The sequence below is a fragment of the Myotis nattereri genome (genome assembly GCF_964212035.1).
Source record: "Myotis nattereri genome assembly, chromosome: 1".
NCBI classification, from domain to species: Eukaryota; Metazoa; Chordata; class Mammalia; order Chiroptera; family Vespertilionidae; genus Myotis; species Myotis nattereri.
Window position 1 is genome coordinate 23753624 of NC_138075.1, and position 21037 is coordinate 23774660.

At 46.7% G+C, this 21037-nt stretch overlaps 3 protein-coding genes across 3 annotated transcripts in view; 2 read left to right on the plus strand and 1 right to left on the minus strand.

Annotated features, from left to right (window-relative positions):
* The window catches only part of LTBP2 (latent transforming growth factor beta binding protein 2), a gene marked incomplete at its 5' end in the record, with an annotated part of 99849 nt that extends 92017 nt beyond the window's left edge, over positions 1–7832 (plus strand). The window contains 3 exons of the mRNA XM_081095133.1: positions 129–410; positions 1855–2004; positions 2443–7832. Coding sequence (XP_080951259.1) covers positions 129–410; positions 1855–2004; positions 2443–2588 — 578 coding nt within the window. The 3' untranslated portion in view covers positions 2589–7832. The remainder of the gene's footprint in view (positions 1–128; positions 411–1854; positions 2005–2442) is intronic.
* A 1066-nt stretch (positions 7833–8898) lies between these two features.
* On the minus strand, positions 8899–10795 carry ISCA2 (iron-sulfur cluster assembly 2). The gene is made up of 4 exons (XM_081095142.1): positions 10684–10795; positions 10344–10446; positions 10133–10248; positions 8899–9638 (listed from the first exon to the last, which is right to left on the minus strand). Exons 1-4 carry the CDS (start codon positions 10752–10754, stop codon positions 9464–9466), a joined length of 465 nt encoding a protein of 154 aa, XP_080951268.1. The 5' UTR covers positions 10755–10795; the 3' UTR covers positions 8899–9463.
* Positions 10796–10862: 67 nt separating this feature from the next.
* On the plus strand, positions 10863–20656 carry NPC2 (NPC intracellular cholesterol transporter 2). The gene is made up of 4 exons (XM_081095153.1): positions 10863–11262; positions 14981–15088; positions 17442–17614; positions 19927–20656. The coding sequence occupies exons 1-4, from the start codon at positions 11181–11183 to the stop codon at positions 20011–20013; spliced, it is 450 nt and encodes a 149-aa protein (XP_080951279.1). The 5' UTR covers positions 10863–11180; the 3' UTR covers positions 20014–20656.
* The last annotated feature ends 381 nt before the right edge of the window (positions 20657–21037 follow it).

Below are 21037 nucleotides of genomic sequence, written 5' to 3' on the forward strand. Positions count from 1 at the left end.
CGGTGGGGCACGGCCAGGCGCTCGCAGAGAGCTGGTCCCTCTCCCCGGGGTCGTGAGCCAGGGGACAGCACGCCAGGCTGTCACCTCCAGGAGCCGGGCCCAGCTTCCCCTCTCCTCCTCCCTGACAGAGGTCTATGCTCAGCTGTGCAACGTGGCCCGGATTGAAGCCGAGCGGGAGGCTGGGGTCCACTTCCGACCAGGCTACGAGTACGGCCCCGGGTCTGAGGACCTGCACTACAGCCTCTATGGCCCAGATGGGGCCCCCTTCTACAACTACCTGGGCCCCGAGGACGCCATCCCTGAGCCGCCCTTCCCCAACACAGCCGGCCACCCAGGAGACCACGTACCAGGCCTGGAGTCTCCCCTGCAGCCCTCAGAGCTCCAGCCCCGCTACCTGGCCAGCCACCCAGGTCTGTGTTACTGCAGAATGGGGAGGAGGTGGGCACCAGCGTTGCTTCGCTTCCATCTCCTCCACCTGCTAATCGCTGCCAGCAGGGTGAGGACAGGGAGGGGGAAGGGGCTCCAAGGCCTCTCAGGGGTCGCTCAGGGGACCACTCTGCATGCCCAAGTTGGACCCGAACGACTCCCTCCGGTAAACTAGCACAGGAGACACAGAGGCACAGGACACCACCGTCCCAACCTCAAAAGCCTCCCCGCGGGAGGAAGTTGAGAGTGGGAGAAAACGGGTAGAGAAAGCAGGTACACACCGTACTGTCCAGTTTACTCCCTCACCCTTAGGTATACAGAACAGCCTGCTCTACAAGTTCAAACTTGTGACCCGAAATGTTAACTCAGGATTTACAATCACTTCATTTATTTTTTTTATGTTTTTATTCATTTGAGAGAGAGAAGAAGGGAGAGGAATAGATAGAAACTTTGATGAGAGACATTGATCAGCTGCCTTCTGTACGCCCCCTATTGGGGATCGAGTCCGCAACCTGGGCCTGTGCCCTGACCAGGAATCAAACTGTGACCTCCTGGTTCATAGTTCAATGCTCAACCACTGAGTCATACCAGCCAGGTGGGATTTACAATCACTTTTTTATTTGTATTTATTTTATTGATTTCAGAGAGGAAGGGAGAGGCAGTGAGAGAGAGAAACACCAGTGATGAGAGAGAATAATTGATTGGCTGCCTCCTGTACACCCCCTATTGGGAATCGAGCCCCAAACCAGGCATGTGTCCTAACAGGGAACCAAACCTGTGACCTCCTGATTCATAGGTTGATGCTCAACCACTGAACCATGCCGGCCAGGCTACAATCACTTTAAAGGCCCACTGTGGTGACTTGGTTTGTAGGTGGCAATGACCCCAGCACTCAGGACTCGGATGGAGTCTAATGAGGAAGTCAGGCCTGGCATCTGTCAGTGTGCCTGCCACAGGCACAGCCACCTTCCCTGACTGATTCAGACTGCAGTGAGGTTAGGGATGGCGTCTTTTTCAGGGTGGGAGTTGCTTAGAGAGAAGTAGGTTCGGCAGACCTGCTAGTTCTGCTTTGTGTTGAGTAGGGGTAATCTACTTTTGCTGCCAATTTCCTCCCAGCAGTTTAACAAAATACCCTCCCACCAACCACAACAAAACCAAAACTGTAATGATATCCACTGCTCAGGAGCCCTGGCGTTATGAAAGCAGTGAATCCCAACCTTCTTAGAGGCCTCATTTAAAGGTCTACCCCTCCCAAAATGACTCTTATTTTTAAAGAGCATTGCCTTTTATTTTAGCCTCTTTCTGTGAAAGTTTTATGACCCTCCCCACCCTCACCCCAGGAACTCAACAGGGGCCACTCCTTGTAGTGGAGGGTGAGGGTCCAGGGTTGGGTCCAGGCCTCAGCTCCCTTCTCTGACTTCCTACCAGAACACCAGGCTGGCTTCGAAGGGCTTCAGGCAGAGGAGTGTGGCATCCTGAACGGCTGTGAGAACGGCCGCTGTGTGCGTGTGCGGGAGGGCTACACCTGTGACTGCTTCGAGGGCTTCCAGCTGGACATGGCCCACATGGCCTGTGTGGGTAAGTTTAGCCTCAGAGTGGCAATGCCCGGGAAGCACTGATGTCTCCCTGTGGGAGAGTCAGATTGGCCCTGGCTCACCTTAGGGATGGATGCACAACTAAACTCGGGTCCGTAATCCACTGTGGCCCCCTAGGGAGGCTGTCCAGCGTCAGGTCGGGTGGTGAGAAAGCTCCAAAGGAAGGTTGCACGCTGTGTTTAGAAAGCTTTCCATGGAGGTGCCTACACAGAAAAAAGACAGGGACAAGAGTATGGCCACTCTCCTGGGCACAGCATGGGCTCACCGCCACCTGCTTTGTGTCCTTGGGTTGTTTAGTTTGGGCGGTGACTTCAGCCTCTGGCTGCTGTACCTAAGATTGCCCTGCAGGGTGGGGGCCAGAGGCAACAGGCCAGAGACCCTCGGGCTCCTGCCATCTCCCTTCTGCCTTCCTTCTCCTTAGATGTGAATGAGTGTGATGACTTGAACGGGCCTGCTGCACTCTGTGCCCACGGTCACTGCGAGAACACGGAGGGCTCCTACCGCTGCCACTGCTCCCCCGGTTATGTGGCCGAGGCAGGGCCCCCCCACTGCACTGCCAAGGAGTAGCAGTGAGGGGTCAGTGTCGGCAGCTACCTGCAAATGGGCCTCAGGCAGGGGCCTTGAGGACGCTTTCCTAGCTGGGAAGATACCATGAAGTCATCGGGCAGGAGGCCCTGCAGCCCCACTCCCAGCCAGCCTTGCCTGCTTTTCATCTCTCCCAGTTTAGGCTCGGGCTGTGAGCTTGTCACTGCCTCCATGCCACCATGCCCTTGCTTGGCTCAAACACCACCAAATGCTTTAATGCTTCAGCCACCGGCCACAAGGCCCAGTCCGCCATCTGTCCTGGCCTGACTATGAGATGCTTACCAAAGGATGGCCCTCATCCTCCCCCGCAAGCTGTGCAAACGTGCAAGGCCCTTTGGCCTTACACCGCACCTTTTCCAGCCACGATCCGCCTATCATCCTGATGACTGCAAAACTGGGTCAGAGGCTACATCTGTCTTAGGATGGGCCTTCAGAATCTGTGCAGCACAAAAGGACTGGAGAAAGTTTGGGGAGTGGCTCCAACGCCTCCTACCAAGAACCATCACTGCCACTTAGCCAGTCTGGTCTGGACCAGATTTTGCCACATCATCTTATAGCCACTTCGGTGGCCCCTGGGAGGAGCAGAAGATCCCCTCATCCGGAAAAGCAAGACTGATACCAGCTTGCTGAGTGTAAGAGACACAAATGAAGGGGAGCAAGAAGACTGAGAAAGCAAGAGGGAAATATTAAAAATATAGGGAATTGAGAAAAAGAAAAGGGGTGGGCAGCCAGGGCTTCACACAAATCTAAAGAAAATATTCAGTTGCTTTGAGTAAATATTCAAAATGTACCCAGCGGTAGCTCCTTTACACAAGACAGGGTGCCCGTCTCGGAAGACCTGCTCCTTACAGGAAACACCTTTCTCCTGGGCTCTCCTTTTGTGGGCACCAGTTTGAGTGTTAAAAATAAAGAGGTCTATTTTCTAGCTTGTGGGATACAGCGTAGTCCTGTTTGGGGGGAAGCCAGATTTCCTGTTGTTTCTCCTCTCTTCTCAGAAGCCTCTGCCCTCTCAACCTTCGTAAAATGGCTGGCTGGCATTCCTCTGAGTTCACAAGGAAAGACCCACTCCAACCGTGGCTAGCTGGGAATTTAGTTAGAATAAAGAAATGTACATCCGGGCTCTTCACTTTTGCTTCACATGAAACCACATTTCTTTACCACGTTGGCTAAGTCTAAATATTAGCGAGGAGGCTGTGCCTACCTCTCGCCAGCTCTGCCAGTAGCCTGTGATGGGGTTCCAGTGGGAAAAGGTTCTTTCCTCTTCTGAGACGAGAAAGCTCTTTGTTTTCCTCTAATGACCTGCAATGTAAATGAGCAAGGCTCCCTGTGCCTGGCGACATGGAAATGAATACTATTTTCTTAATTTAATCTGTCCTGTCCTACCTGCTGCTGATTGTCAGCCATCACATAACTTATTGAATGCTTGCTCTGTGCTAGGCAATGTTGAGTGCTATACCCAAATTTCATTTAATTATCCAACAATCCCATTTACTATTTTTACTCCCAACTTAGAAATGGAAATATCCTGACCCTCACTCACAATAAAAGAAATGCAAGTGAAACCACCGAGACGCTCTTGTCAGTTGGCAAGCATCTGGGGAAAGAGGCACATGCATAGCTGACGGAAGTGTAGAGTGATACAGCTTCTGAAAGGATATGGAAATGGCTTTCAATATTATAAAAGCACTTACTCTTTGAATCAATAATTCCACTTCTAGGAATTTAATCTTCAGCTATTTTATCACCAAATGTGAAATGACATATGTAAGAGCTTATGGTATAGCATATTTGTAATAGCAAAAGATTAGAAACAATTACTATTAATTGCTATGGAGCCCTAAAAAGAAAAAGTGGCTCTAAATGCCTTGATAGGATATCCAAAATAGATGAAGGGGAAAGGAGGGTTGTATAGCCACGTGTAACACATGCTGCTACTTGTCTAAAGAAAAGGGGGAATTGGGTATTCGCTAACTCCATCTTACACCCCGTGTTTCAGAGAATGTCGCCATTCCTCAATATACCCTGCTGGCACTGCGCTTCCTTAAGTGCTGTTCCCATTGCCCCTCCTCCTCTCTCACCACCCTGCTTGCCCTTCCAGAGACATTTCATGCATGTACACACATTTCTATGTACTAAAAACACAAACAGCATGCTATGCATGCTGTCCTACACTTGCTTTTTTCACTTAATTATAAGATTTCTCTCTTGGGCCGTGACCAGCATGGCTAGAGAGCGGACGAGTCCTGAGTAGGGACGGCTGGGGATTGAGAAAAGGGAAAAAAAGAGACAGACACAAAGACTTTAAGTAAAGCCGGGACCAGGTGGGACGCTGCCCTCAGATGGAGACACAGTGACCCAGAGCTCTAGTACGGGGCGTTTATTTTATACAGCATGATACCGGGAAGTTTTACTAGAGTTTAAGACAAAGGAAAGTATGTGAAATCATGGTTAAAGACCAAGCTGCAATTCTTCATTCTTGTGGCTTCTTTGTAACTGTCACTCCTGGCTGAGCCCAGATCATTGCATCCGTTCCTGGCGCCTGGCTGAACTTAGATAATGAAACCCACCCCCTGGTGCCTGAGCTAAAGGTCAGGCTGACCACATACCTGCCTCTGGCAAGGTATGTTTCCAGGACGTGGCTCTGCCGACACCACTGGACTCAGCTGACAATCAGCTCATGCGCCTTCCCAGGCGCTCTCTACACTTAATACATACTTGCACATACAGACTCTCTCATCCTGTTTTATAAGTGTATACTATTCCATTGAATGGATAAATCATAATTTATTTAATCAGTCCCCTACTGGTGGACATTTCCATTGTTTTCTAACTTTTGCTATTAAAAACAATGCTATAATGATTATTCTTGTGCAAATGTTACTTCATATTATTTCTATGGATTATATACCTGTGGGCTAAATTCTTAGAAACAATGGTAACTTGTGGGGAGGATGACAGGGTGGATGGGTACAGGATTGGAACACTTTTTCATTGTATCCCCTTTTGTGTCTCTTGGAATTTTGTACCATATGTATTACCCATTCAAAAAAATAAAATATTTTTAAATACAGCTGCTGGCCATAGACTATTTAAATGTTTTGTCTCTTTATATATTTACCTGACTATACTTTACAAATAAAGCCAGGTAATAATTATTTCAAAACGTTTTTTTTTAAATTCACTTGTTTTATTTTTTGTTAATCCTCACCTGAGAATATTTTTCCATTGATTTTTTAGAGAGAGTGGAAAGGAGGGGGAGAGACACACAGAAACATCGATGTGAGACACAGATTGGTTGCCTCCCGCATGCACCCCAACCAGGGCCAGGAATCAAGCATGCAACTGAGGTACATGCCCTTGACCAGAATCAAACCTGGGACCCTTCAGTCCGCAGGCTGACACTCTATCCACTGAGTCAAACCGGCTTGGACTCAAAATTTCTTAAAGCAAACTTCCCTTAAGCAGTCCTGTGGTATTTCCATGGAGAAATGGCAGAGAAATTTTTAAAAAGCAATCATTAATGTCTATTTTAGATACATAGAAAAGTAGAGTTTCCTGCTTGACACAAACATACAGACCCATAATGCTGCCGTGAACAGTGTTAGGCCCTGCCCACTGCAAGCTGTGTGACATCAGCTCAGGGCGAGAGTCTAAGGGAGAGCTATCCCATGACCATCAGTGCTGCCCACTTCTCTATACAGGATGTCCCTGCCAAATGTCAACCTTCCACTAGGATGCTTTATAGAATAAGGCCAAAAGAATAGTACTCAGTTCTCAGAAAAAAAGAGTATCTTCTACTATTTTCTCCTAGTCATAGAGAAACAAAGGGTAGGTGGGAAACCTATAGTTTTCATACCACTAGTCACTATCAATCACATAACTAAAGCATCATGCCACAAGGTAAGATCTGGACGTTGGCCAAAGGCCCCCTCTTTGGAGCAACAACATAAAGCTATTCACAACATAAAGCAGATCCAGGGCTCCCCTGCCTCTGGTTCCTGTACTATTATGTTTTGCTAAGGCAAAGGGTAGGGCATGATGCCCCTGGCACTGACTAGCCTGCATATACAGTTAAATAAAATCAAGTCTGCAACAAACAGGGCCTTGATAACCGCCCCTTGGAAGTAAAGGGAGGCAAAAAAAAACAAACCCAAAACCCTCCCTTCTGATGCTAAGAGTATAAACTTTTCCCAAATGAATTTGCAGTGAGCAAAATTTGTGAAACTACCTGCTGGCTTTTATGGCCTGCCAGGAAGAGGACATCTGGTCAGAAAGTGTCTGCAAGAGATCCCAAACCTGTTTATATTGCTTACTGTTTATTCCCAACAAACTGCCACTGTCCCCACGCCGTGTTCTTAAAATTTCTGTCACCCACCTCCGATGGAGACTTCTGGTTATTTGAGGTTCCCCCATAAAGCTTTCTGTGTGAAATAAGGTGATTTCTCCCAAATCCACTCTTTCTACACACAAAATTCCAGGTTTCCCACTAACAGTAGGTACTTACATATAGGCATTCTAAGAGACCTTGTTCTGCCTAATAAACCACTACAATTCAATGGTTTATTTAGCTACTAAAGCTATTATGCTTATGCTCACTATAAATTTTAAAATCATGAAATCAATAAGTAACCCACAAAAATATTCTGGAAGAATATTTCTAACACTTAAAATATAGCAAGATCCCTTTTTGAGGGAGGATGAAAGGACTTCGACTGAGCTGAAAACCTTATTAGGCCAGGTACTGGCAGCTATTTTCAATGTCTTAGTAAAGTTACACACAGGTGCTTCCACGGTACACTGGTTTCTGCCTCCTTCCATGAAAATCTGCTAAGAAATCTGCTCAGGTTTCTGAGTGTCCCCTTCTTTCCTCTTTGTACACATTGTCTACACATGATCAGTTTTCTCGAAGTCCTAGATTTTCCCATGTTAAATATGTAAGCATCTAAGTTTCTATCTCAGATACTTTGTCTCTAAAGTCTGTATTGCCATTCTTTAACGGTAAATTCTTTTATTGAGTGACCTTAATTCTAATTCAGTCTAGAAATGGTTCAATCCAGTCCAGAAATGCACGTTTTTGCTGTAACAAACTTTTACTAGTAGGCTCTGGAGGAAAAGGTGTGTTTAACCAATAATTCTTCCAGAATCAATTTGGGTGTAGTTTCCCCAAGATTAGTATTTATAAATCATTCCTCATGGGGGTGGTATTTTTGTCTTTTTTTAGTTGTCAGTCCATGCAATTCTGGCTCCCCAAGCAGTCAGACACATACCACAGCAATTTCTAGCTCTGTAGCCTATATAAAAGCTATACCCAAATAAGTACTTTAATTTTTTTTTAATCCTCACCCAAGGATATGTTTTTATTGATTTCTAGAGAGGAAGGGGGAGAGAGAGAAAGGACAGAAGCATCGATTGGTTGCCTGATTGAACTCACACCCCAGATATATGCCCTGACCAGGAATTGAACCCATAACTTTTTGGTGTATGAGACAACGAGTCACCCACCCAGGGCCCAAATAAGTACTTTAAAATTCATTGGAATTTGTGGTTTAAAATGCTTTTACTTCAGTAATCCTAAAATGAAGTTGCCAGGTTTAAGAAATAAATATACAGGATGTCCTGTTAAATTTAAATTTCAGATACACAACATAGAATTTTTAGTATATCTCATACAATATTTGGGACACACTTATACTAAAAATTATTTACTGTTCATCTGAAATTCAAATTCAACTGGGTATCCTGCATTTTATCTGGTAATTCAACCTAAAAGAAAATCCCCGAGTATCTATTATCTATTCCAACAAAAGGGACCAGTTTCTGCTATGTGTGAGACCAGAGGCATTTTACACCGTAAGGTAAATGAAGCCACATATCCTTAAAAGATTCAATCACCAAATGATCACAGAATCTTGAAATGTCTGTAGGAATGTGGAGGCTATTTTCCAAGTGATTAAGGCATCAGTGGGAGTTAGGTCTGTTTTCTGAGTGATGGGCTTTTTGGTTTTGTGAATCTAAATCCTGAGTATGTAAGAGGGATAGAGGGGATAAATGGTGATGGAAAAAAGAAAATTAAAATTTAAAAATAAATAAAATAAAAACAGAATTCTGAGTGTGATAAGAAAATCTGTCTGCCCTAGCACATGGGCAGTGGAGCACGAGCTGCACAGAAAATAAGGACAAGTCCAGGAGCACTTTCAGGAAGGGTGAGATGCCTTTCCCATCGTCTCTGGCCTACTAATGAGCGTTCCCGCTATTTAATCTGTGACTGATTCAAAACACAAGTAAACGGGGCTTGCTTTAAAACGAAGCTTTTATACAGAGTTATACATCTATGTACAAGCAGCTCTGAAGGCCAGAGAAGCAACTCCCATTTTGGAGCCTTGGAGGCTCTCCAGATTACACTGGGCTTCAAACTAGTTCTTAAACAAACCTTAGGGAGCAGCACCTAGAGCAGGGGTCCTCAAACTGCGGCCCGCGGGCCACCGAAAACATTTGTTTTTTCACTTCAAAATAAGCTATGTGCAGTGTGCATAGGAATTTGTTCATAGTTGTTGTTTTTTTAAACTATAGCCCGGCCCTCCAACGGTCTGAGGGACAGTGAACGGGGCCCCCCTGTTTAAAAAGTTTGAGGACACCTGACCTGGAGCCTTGGCCTTAGGAGGGTGCAGGAGAAATGAAGTCAAGAGTCAAGATTGCTTCACATTCTGGAAAACATAGTGGCAGCACACAACACTCCTGGATTGCGGGAAATCAAACCGTGGGAGGGACATGATCGGAAGGAAACCCCTAGCATGGGCGAATTCCAGGCGCCTCGAAGGGGTACCGTGGCAGCCCCCGCTGGGCCGCCGGCCATCTCATCAGAGCTTGACGGAGAAGGAGGAGCCGCAGGAGCAGCCCTTCTCCGCCTGCGGGTTGTTCAGCACTTGGAAGGAGCTGCGGATCAGCTCCTGGCAGAAGTCCACGTGGGCGCCCTTCACGAAGGCCAAGCTATCAGCGTCCACCACCACTCGGGCCCCGCCCTGTTCGAACACCCTGGGGAGGAAAAACACAAAAACACAAAAAGCAAACCACACACAGGACAGCATCAGCGACGATCCTGAACGCCAACACCCCCACACTCCGAGCCCTGGCCTGAGAGGCGCGCACCCGGGTTTTCCGAAACAGGAAGCATTCCTTCCTGCCTCCAAAACGGTGCCGCTTTTGGAGGCAGAAAGATCCAACGGAACGACTCCCGGGAAACGTTTGGAAATTCAGACCTGGCATCTCCTCCGGCCTAACTCCCATCAGCGGCCCCGCGGCCCAGGAAGGCCCATCTCCCTCCTGTGACTGGGTTCTTTGGAATCAAGGCAACCCGTCTTCACGTGCATCCCCCACCCCCACCCACCCCCTGTCCGCGGGAAGGGTGGTGCGGAGCACCCTGAGCAACCCGCTCAAATCCGGAATAACAGTGCACCTTCAGCTCCACACACGCTGCCCCCTCCCGCACACGCCGAGGACCACCACCCCCTCCCTCCCTCCCTCCTTGCCTGTCGTCGGGGTGGATCACTGTGTCCAGCGAAAATCGGTACTGGAATCCGGAGCATCCACCCCCCTCCACCTCCAGCCTGAGGAATTCTGCCCCTTGGGTGATCTCCAGGAGCCTCTGAAACGCAGGGCGAGGGGGTCAGGCCCGCCCGGCCGGGGCGGCGGAAGGGTGGGCCCCGGGGAGGCCCCGGTCCGGGCCCGCCGCCCCCTCACCTGGACGCAGCTGTTGGTGAGGTGAACCTGGCCTTCGTCAGCCTCGGGGCTGGAGGACGACGCTTCCCGAGGCGCCGGAGGTCGGGCGGACGCCGCGAGGAGCCTACCACACGCAAACGGAGGACGGTGAGCCGCGAGCAGAGGGACACCTGGCGACCCCCACCTGGACGGCCTCCCGCCACACCCGGCGACTCCCACTGCACTATCACGACAGACCTGGCGACCTCCAACCGGACAGCCTCGCGCCACACCCTCACCTCCCCCGGACCTTCATTTCCGCTTAGTCCGGGAAGTCACAAAACCTAAACACACTTCCCAAGGGTCCTTGTAAACTGGGTACCTGCTCCTCCGCCAGGGGGTGACCGCTCTCAGGGCCGCCGCCGTTAGGGACAAGCCCCTGGCGGCCGCCATCTTCCTCAGCAAACCCCGCCCCTCGCGTCGCCCCAATCCCCTTCTCCGCCAGCGCCTCGGAGGCGGGACTCCAAGAGACCCTGCCTCCGAGCACGCCTATTGGGCGGTGCCAGAAGCGGAGGCATGTTATTGGCTAGGAATGCTCCCATTGCGAAAGTGAGAATGCATCCGCCAAGCCGAGAACTGCGGAGAGAGGCGGGGCGGAGATGTATCCGAGTCCGCTGGGCGGCCGAGCGGACAGTGTGGGCGGAGACCGAGCGGGGCCTGGTCCCAGCAGCCGGGGGCGGGGCGTGGGCGGGCCGAGGCCTTGTTTGCGGGCGCCAGGTCGCCGGATAGAGCTCCTCCCCGACCCCGCCCCGGCAGGTTTATCTTGTGACTCCGGCGGCCGCTTCTTCCTTCCTTGCGCTTGGAAGTTCCTCAGCAGCTATGTGTTGCTTGGCCGCCGCGCTCCTGCTCCTGGCGCTCGGCACCTCCGCCCTGGCCGAGCCGGTGCACTTCAAGGATTGCGGTGAGTCCCGGGCCCGCCGGAGGTTCCGCGCTCTCGGCGGGAGCCTCCGCCGGCACCTCGCGCAGAGACCAGAGCTCGGTGGGGCGGGTCCCCGTCGGCGGCCAGGCTCAGCCTCGGACCCCTCTTGGAGTGGGGTCGGTTCGGGCGGGGGAGAAGGTGCCGTCCTCGAGGAAACTCGCCCACCCACAGCTTTGTCTCTGACCCTGGAACGCGCGCGTGGGGTCCCTGGACGTCCCCGGCGATGGGTGGACCTTCTGCCGAAGTTTCCTAAAGTTTGCAGGGCAGACAACTAAAGGTCCATAGACAGCGCGGGGGCGAGGGGAGGGGCGCACAACTTGTATTTTTGCCTTGTATCTTGGATGACCTTTCCCTCCTCACTGTGTTTGCTTTTCCTTTTTAACTTACCTTTTGCTGACAAGTCGAAAGTCAGTTCTCCTTTTCGTGATGAACTCCGTTAGCGTTCTGGGGGGGCTATGGAATGTTGTCATTTCCTCCCATCTATAGAACTCGTGTTTCTGGTCGCAGCGTGTGACACATACTTCCCCCCCACCCCCCTTGCCGCTGTGGTTGGAGTCTCGTTGGGAAATAAAAGGAGGGGGAGGGGTGTAGAAATCGTGAGTTCGTTCGGTCAGTTCTACAGAATTGATTGCTCCTGCTGAAGTTTCCTGAAGTGAAGCGGTGTAATGATAAGTGCAAGGCATGACACTGATTTTATAAAATTCGTGAGCTGGAAGGGAACTTGGAGATCCTATAGTCAGTCATTGAATTCCAGAGATGTTAGGTAACTTAACCAAAGTAACAGAGCAGAATGGGAACCAGCATAAGTTTGCTCCTTTATATCCAGTTCCCAAGTAATAGTAAATGCTATTTACTAAGTAATAACAGGCCAACAGTCTTTATTCCTTAACCAGTCTGTCCCCTAGCTCCCAACTTTGCTTTTGCTTCGACATGAATTTTGATGACATAGTGGAAAAGTATCCCCTCGTTTACTTTTTCAACAAAGCAAAGTTGGGGGCCAGGGGACAGATTGATGAAGGAATAAAGACTGTTGGCCTGTTATTACTTAACAAATGCTCTTCCTTTCCCTCTGTTAAATTTAGTGGCCAACATTTGGATGAAGACACTGTCTTAACTCGTTCAACCCTCATAATCTGTTTTCTAGATGAGGAAACAGGCACATAGAGTACCTTGCCCAACTTCTCGCAACTAATAAGCAATAAGAAACTAGTGTGTGTTTTTGAGCCACTTTGGGTTTCAGTGGTAACCTTGAAAAAAATTAAATTCAAACATTGTTCTACTCCTGTGAAAAAAGCAGGTGTATGCCTACGGCAAGAACTTCTTAAGCGAAGGAGGGTTTCCGCTACAGCTTTTCAATTTACTTTTGAATTGGGAAATACAATGTAAAAACTTTAGTGCCCACATCAAAAGTTTTTTGAGTTCCACTGTATGGAGTGGCATCTCCTCAAGTGAGAAGTAGGGCCAAGCAAACTAGTTTTGCAATTTTTGCAGGTTGGGACTGAGGAGTTAGTGCTGTTGACATTGGGGGTGCAAGAACCTCTTGTCAGCTGAAAAACTGGATGAGGGGCTACAAGTACCATCCTTGACTCAGTTCCTTGTAGATCATGTGACCCAGCCTTGAAAGAAGCAGGCAGAAAAGCTAGATTCAGAAAGCTTTGGTATAAGCACCGATTTTCAATAGGTTGTTGATTAAAGTTCTGGGTCCCCCCCCCCCTCTTCTCCCCCCTTCCCCCCATCCATGGAGGTTATGACAGAGTGGAACAGAGTGCTTAGAGAAGGGAATTCTTGAGTGTAGAGTTTGAGAACGTTGCCATGGTGGAGAAACAAGCTGGGGATACGGTCCTTACAGACTAGCTGGAGCAGTGTTGGTCAGTATGGTGACTGTTACCCCAAGAGCAGAGGCCATCCACCTGAGCTTCTCACTTCATATCCTACAGGACGGTGACGACAAAGCAAATAACGTGCTCTCAGCCTTCAGTTTGATTTCTGTCTTCATGCATTCTACTTTAGAGACAGTCTATTCTATCACCTGGATCCCTAATTTCTACCCACAAAGTATATTTGAGATGAGAGGCCCACCTTGTGTGGCAAAAGGGCACATGCTAATCCACCCGGGAGCAGCTACTCTAGATTAAATTTATGGACTGAATCCTGGTATGATTACAATAATTAGTAAATAGTTATACAGTTGCCCCCCTTTATCCATGGGGAATATGTTTTGAGACCCCCAGTGGATTTCTGAAACCGTGGATAGCACCGAACCCTATGCAAGGTGGGCAAAACTGGGTTTACAGGTGTTCATATAGGAAATAATACAATAATTAACAAATAGTAACGCAAGAATAAACTGTTTTTGCGTACTTATCATTGTAAACCTACTTTTGCCCCGTATATACCATGTTTTTTCCTATACATACATACCTTTTCACATAAAGGAGGCACTATACAGCTTCTCTTCGGCATATATGAATTGCCAGCATCACTACTGTTCTTTGGGGCCATCCCATTATTAAGTAAAGTGAGGGTGACTTGAACACAAGCATTGTAATACGGGACAATCAGATGCTAAGTGTCTTGCTGAGCAAAGGGGTGAGTCATGTCCTGGGTGAGACATGCTATTCTCAATTTAAAACTTATGGATTGTTTATTTCTGGAATTTTCCATTTAATCTTTTTGGACCACAGTTAACCATGAGTAACTGAAACCTCAGAAAGAGAAACCGTGGATAAAGGGAACATACTGCATAGCATGACTATGTTCCAAACACTTACCTCAGAGCTACATGTGTGTTAGCTCACCTGCTCTATGAGGCAGGTACCGATACTATCCCCAGAGAGGTTAAGTATCTTGCCTTGAGGTTGCACAGTAAGTAATGGAGCCATTATTGAGATTAGTAAGATTTCAAACCCAGGCATGAGGTCTGAATCTACCTCTCAACAGTGGTGGCTGAATTGCAGAGCTTGCCCTTACCCTGTTACAGGCAGTGTTAACAGGCAGTTCTCTTGCATTCTCTCCCACTCAGCTGTCCAGTGTTGGGGCCTGAGTGAGATGACGGGATTTTTAATGATTTGTGCCTTACCTTTTCTGATCAAGCATTTATTGTGAACAAATAGAACTTTTGTCCTTTTTTAGACTGAATTTTTTTTTTTTAAAGGATACATACCTTGCCCCAAAAATACTTATTTTGAAGAACACAGGTTTCCAAAGTGGAGTGTACACATCTGTGTATTGGAGATGAATGTTTAAAGTTGTTCTTATTGGTGGGCGTATACAAAGCTTGGAGACCACTAATTTGGAGAGATACCAGTACTGGATTGAAAGATGGTGAGGGGAGGGCAGTTTGGGAGCAGCCAGTGTCATGATTCCAAATGGAAGCAGTAGTGCTGGGACTTGAGCCATCACTTGTACTATATGTGTGCTGCTTTAAAATCGGGGGGGGGGGGGGGGGGCGGGGTGTTTGGGGGGAGGATTTTTCATGGTATAGACCTCCCAGGTTACAGAGCAGTGGAGTGGCTATATATACTTAATTTCCTTAATTCCCCTTCACGCATCAAATATGAGCAGTTCCCTGGAGATCGCTGATGGTCAAAGGAGAAAGAGCTCATCCTAACTGGGAGAGTAGAGCATCTTCACATTAGGTAGGGACAACCTATGTGGTTTATTTTTTCTCCTATTTCAACTCATTTTTCTTCTTTTGCAGGTTCCGGGGTTGGAGTTATAAAGGAAGTGAATGTGATCCCATGCCCCATTCAGCCCTGCCATCTGCAGAAAGGGCAGTCTTACGCCGTCAATGTCACCTTCACCAGTAGTGAGTAAAAGTGGCTCTTACCTTCAACTTCATCTTAAACATAACATCAGTCTCAAGTATGGGGATGAGCATGGGAATGTGGGGGAGGGGAATTGCAGTAAGAATTCTGTGATGCCGGGGCTGACCGGCAGACCCTGAACGATGGATGAATGATTCCTCTAACACACGTTTCTGTGATAGAGAGGGCTAAGGCACTACTTGGCTATCACCACCAAGTAGCCCTGTTCGCCTGCCTCCTTTGGCTTTTATTGTAACACAGCTTGAACTAAAATTAACCTCTAGATACAATCAGCAGAATAAGTATCCTTGAGAAAGTATATGCTTCTACAAGGTCGAGTCTTTAAAGACTAAACATAGAGATTCTAGCAAAACACCCTGGGGGTCGGACTTGTTTGGAAAAGTCAAGGTAGGAGCTGCCGTCTTCGGCAAGGTCCCCTCAGAGGCTCTCGACCTTTTGAGAATCCTCCTTACAGACATTCCAATTGCGTCGCGTGCTTCCCCACACTGTGACCTCCCTGCCAGCCTGTGTATAGCTAGGATTGGCTATATCCTTGGACAGCCTTCTCATATGGGGTTCCCATATTACCTGTTTCCCAAAGTCCAGACTCCCTCAAAGCACAGAGAGATTTCCATGTGTTCACAGGTAAGAGAAGACAGCTTGGCTCTCTGTGTCCTATTTTGGACCATATTGCGCAGTAGGCTTTTATGGGAATGTCAGCTGTTTAGCTACAGACTTCAGAGTATTAGTACAGATCCCAATTCTGTAGACTTTGGAACTCCTCTAAATGTTATTTTAAGCAATATGCCTTCTAGCTATTAAGTCTGTGTTCTGCCTCAAAACACAAGAGTAATTAATACTTAGGTTTAGGGAACTCACTGGGGACCCAAGAAGCAATCAAGAAATCTGAGAAATTGCTTGAACTTGAAGAAACATTGGAACCTGTTGCTTTCTGGTACCACATTCATCACCTTCAGATTTCCAGGAATCTAGATAACCGCATAATCTTTATTTCTAGGGAGGTATCTACCCTGAATCCTTCTTTTATTTTCTATCCTTTGGAACTAGATTAGACAGTCTAATAAGAAATATCAAAACACACTTTCCCATTGCACTGAAGACTGGAGAATGGGTCTTCCTGGCTGAGCTGAAAAAGCAGACTGGCAGGAAGCAGAGCAAAGCAGATCGTGGAGGTGCAGAGCAGAGCTGTCTAGTCAGAGAGGGCCTGGCCCAGCACTGCCTCACAGCCATGCTGTATCACAGTTAAGCTGTTTTTCACTGAATAAAGTTTCCTTCTTCACTGCACATATCCCCCACTCCTGTCATCTCTTATTCTTAAGCCTAAAGACATCTCTAAGTACTAGAATTATTTTCTTTCCTGGCCTCTCTATTGTTCCAATAAAAAAAAAAGTGACTTCTAAACAAAAGTAATCACCAACCCAGACAGAAAGAAAGAAACAGTCCATCGCTTCTCTGCTTTTGGGCTAAGATTAAGTGTAGTACCTGTCCTTACCAGTTTAATATCTGCTCCATCCTCTCAGTACCTCTGGAAACGGTACACACACACACACACACACACACACACACACACACACACACACACAAAGTAGAGCCAATAGTCCGGATCTCCAGAATGACCTAACAGCTTATAATTCTGGTTGCCCTCATTTTATTATATTTATTCCTCCTGCCCATCTTTTCATCTGGAGGGCAGAGCTTAGCCAGAAATGCACCTCTTTCTAATATTATCCAGTTTCTAAAGGGTTATCTCTTTTTCTTCTGCTACAGTCCATGGTATGTATATAGATTCTGTATTCCTTCTTTCTACATTGCCTTCTATTTTATTCTTAATTTCTAATGGAATCCTTTGTGTGGGAGTATTTGAGAATTCAGAGACCAGCCTCCTAAAACTCTTTAAGATACATAATCCACTTTGACAGAAGCTGATGGGAATAGTAAATAGAAAGTTAACAGCCAAAAATCAGTTACTTTGTTGAATGAGATTATTTATCCAAGTAGCTCTGATTCTCTTGAGAAACTGTGAAAGGCAGTGAGGGGCAAGGTGGGGTTAAGAGCAAAGAAAACAATTCTTTGTGTGTGTGTTTTGCACTGATACCTTTTTTTTTTTTTTGCATAATTCAGTAATTTTTCAAGTTTTGCAGTAAATGCTTGCTCTGCATTCACAGAGGTACAAAGCATAACTACAAAGAGAAATAGACCCTAGGAATTAAGAGCTACAAACATTATGGTTTGCTATCATAGCAATGCGGTTGCTCGAGAATATATCTGAATTTTTATTTAGAGTTTGGAAATAGGCTGTTTCCATCACTATTCTCTCTTTGTTTTTCCTTTTAGGTACTCAGTCTCAAGGGAGCAAAGCCGTGGTGCATGGCATCGTGATGGGCGTCCCAATTGCCTTTGCCATTCCTGAACCTGATGGTTGTAAGAGTGGAGTCACCTGCCCCATCGAAAAAAACAAGACTTACAACTACATGGCTAAACTGCCAGTGAAGAGTGCGTACCCCTCGGTAAGGGACCTTGTTGTTGAGGACACTGGAGATCTTGTGACTAGATTAGATATCTGAGGAGGGGGGCAGGAAGAAAAAAGTGGAGTTGAGTCCTTCTACTCTGTGAAGGAAAGGTGCCTGAGGGAAGGAAATAAGTTAGAGTGTTAGGAATCATGAGGTACACAGATATTTTTTTAGAGTTCTTTTGTTCTTTGTCTGTAGCCTAATAGATAGCCATTTTAATATACAACTAGAGCCCCAGTGCACAAAATTCATGCATGGGGCGGGGGGGGGGGGGTGGATCCCCTCAGCCCAGCCTACACCCTCTCCAATCCGGGACATCCCTCTCACAATCCAGGACCGCTGGCTCCTAACTGCTCACCTGCCTGCCTGCCTGATCGCCCCTAACTGCCCCCCCACACCAGCCTGGTTGCCCCCAACTGCCCCCCTCTGCCAGCCTGGTTGCCCCCAACTCCCCCCCACCCCTGCTGGCCTGGTCACCCCAACTGCTCCACCCCACCCGCTAGGTCGCCCCAACTGCCTCCCCTGCCAGCCTGTCCTGGTCACCCCACACAGCTTGCTGTTCAGTTGTTTCGTCGTCCCTCACTAACCTCCCTGCCAGCCAGGTCGCCCCATGCAGCCTGATGTTCAGTCGTTTGGCCGTCCCTCACTAACTCCCCTGCTGGCTTGGTCGGCCCTACACAGCCTGCTATTCGGTCGTCCATCCGTCCATCCGGTGGTTTCGGTTGTGACGGCCCCTGGCTTTTTATATATTAGGATATTTCACTGGACCACTCTTTGTAGAGATGATATTATCCCTTTTTACAGTTGAAGAAATTTGAGCTTCCAATATTATGCAATCTGAACAGAGTCCACTCTGCAAAGGAATATTACAGCCTAGACTTAGAGCCAAGTCTTGTGATTTCAAAACCTGTAAAGTGTCAAAAGATTTTAGTCAGATATCAAATAATTCAAGATTTCAAGTTGTCATAGCATTATCATCAGAAAATCCTGGTTTCTCCATTAATCTGTTAACAAGAGAGAAGTAGCTTGTTAGCTCCATAGCAGAGAGGTAGCTTTTTCCACTCTTCTTTCTCCCCTCCACCCCCCTCTAGCCCCTACTTACCTTCACCTCTGACTCACCCTGCCATGCCTACTTTTTCTTCTACCAAACATTTATAAAATAGAGCCTGCTGGAATGGACCTGTATTAAAATTAAGAATCTTGATAAGAATGGAGGAAGTAAAGGGATTACTTTTTTCCAGGAGCAGTCTGGCCATTGATTTTCTAGAAATGACAAGTAATTAAAGAACATCCTAAAAAGTCTCTAATGTAGCGAGTCTATGTTTAAGGGATGTCAGAGACCCTATAGGTTAGGGACAGGTTTGTAGATTAATATGCAAAGTAGCATTATAATCGCGGGCGTTTTGGAGCCTCAATTATTTATATTAGAGTGTCTAGTTAGGGCCTGATAGATAGTAGGCACTTTCTATGTGGTAGTTATTAAGTGAATTAATTTTATTTGAAAAACAGCTTAAACTTAAACTATGTTAATTTAAGTATTAAGGGAAACAGTAGTTAATGTGTACTTGTTCTTGAAAAACTTACAAAACAAGGTTAGAGAAACCTGGGTATCACTGTCATTCAAATGTTGAATTTTAAGAAAGGAAATAAAAATACAGTTTAAGCCCTGGCTATTGTGACTCTTTTGGTTGAAGCTTTGTCCTGTACACCGAACGGTCTCAGGTTCGATCCCCAGTCAGGGTACGTGTGAGAGACAACCGATCAGTGTTTCTCTCACACATCAATCTTTCTCTCTCTCTCCCTTTTTCTCTAAAATCAATTTTTTTAAAAGCAGTTTAGAGAATTAAACTGAAACTATATTCTGCAAGGATTATCCTCCCTGAAATTATTCATATGGTAGTAAACTTCTTTGGGCATCCTTTCTGCTTTGATAGTTTCATTTCCAACTAACCAGTAAATTTCTTGTACTTAACAATCTCTGCTCTTCATGGTTACAGTTGGGAAAAGCTGAATCAGATTGCCAAATACAAGAGAAATTGTCTCAGTGTAAAATTATTTTTTATGTAAACCTTCATTTATGGAAAAAATGCTTTAGAAATTATATTTGATAAGTTTACTAGGTTATTATTCTAAAGTTTAAATACACAGGCTGTGTCCACTTCCCAAGCAGCTTTCCTGATGCCATGATTTAAGAAAAAATGCGTGAGGAATTGGGCAGTTTATTACAATGTACTCGTAGGATTCATAGTTAAACCAATTGAGATGAGATCCTATTTTCATTTTTCTCAATTCTTTTTCTCTTTCTCCAGATAAAACTGGTGGTGAAGTGGGAACTTCGGGATGACAAAGACCAGTGTCTCTTCTGCTGGGAAATTCCAGTACAGCTTGAAAACTAGAGCTGTTTGATGCCAGTATGTCCGTCTGGGGATGAGAGCATGAGTGGAGGGAGGGAAGGAGAAGCCAAGTCTAAACTAAATCAGTGCCATAAGAGGAAAGGAATTTCTAAACTGCTGTTTATGCCTCTCAACCTCCAACTGCATCTCAGACCCTGTTTCCGGAGAGCTTAGAACTGCTGCCCGTGTAATATCTTTTGTAAAAGGGTTGAAGGAAAGAAGAGAGTGTGTAGGGATTGACCTAATTGTCTTCAGTGTTTTTTGCTGTTGGAAGAAGGAGGGTCCAGTCAGACAGGACCAGAATGAGGTTGCTTAGGGATATTAGATAACCTGCCCTGAGGTTATTGGCCCTTGTAGTGGAGGACAGGTTCCAAACCACATTCCTCGAGCTGGGGTGTTACATCTCCAAGTGCCTCATTGAGTTCAGTGCATCATTGAGTCAGTAACAAGCCTGCTGACTCTTGACAGCGCCTCCAGCTCCACTGCCTCAACAATAATGACTTGGTCTCCAGTGGTGTCCCGCGTTTCAGCAGAGGCGGAGGTGGTCTGCGACAAACTCAACTCTGGGTGGCTGGTTCTCCATGGTTATCTCATTTCTCCTTTTCTGTCTTAGGTGGTTTTCATTAAATTCAACAATTGATTAGCAGATGTTTGGTTTTTGTTGTGGTATTTTTTTTAACATTAATTTGACTTTTTTATGCACCTGGAAATGTCCCTTTGAATAAATAAAAACTTGGCAATCTTCTGCATTTGTGCTTAGGTCACCCGCTTCTATCAGAGTATTTCCCCCAGATCCATGGAAGGTGGATGGATACCCAGTCCCATGGTCCCAGAGTGCAGTAAAGACACAACTCTCAGAAACTGCCTTTTGTCCCCGTCTTGCCCAGTTAGATCTTAGCTATCTACTAGTATTTTATAGGAAATGACTTTGTTCTGCTTTATTTGCATAATCTTATACCACCAAGTGTGCTTGAAATAAGCAGTGAAAGCCAACATCACCTAGTTGAATAATAGCATCGGAAAGGGC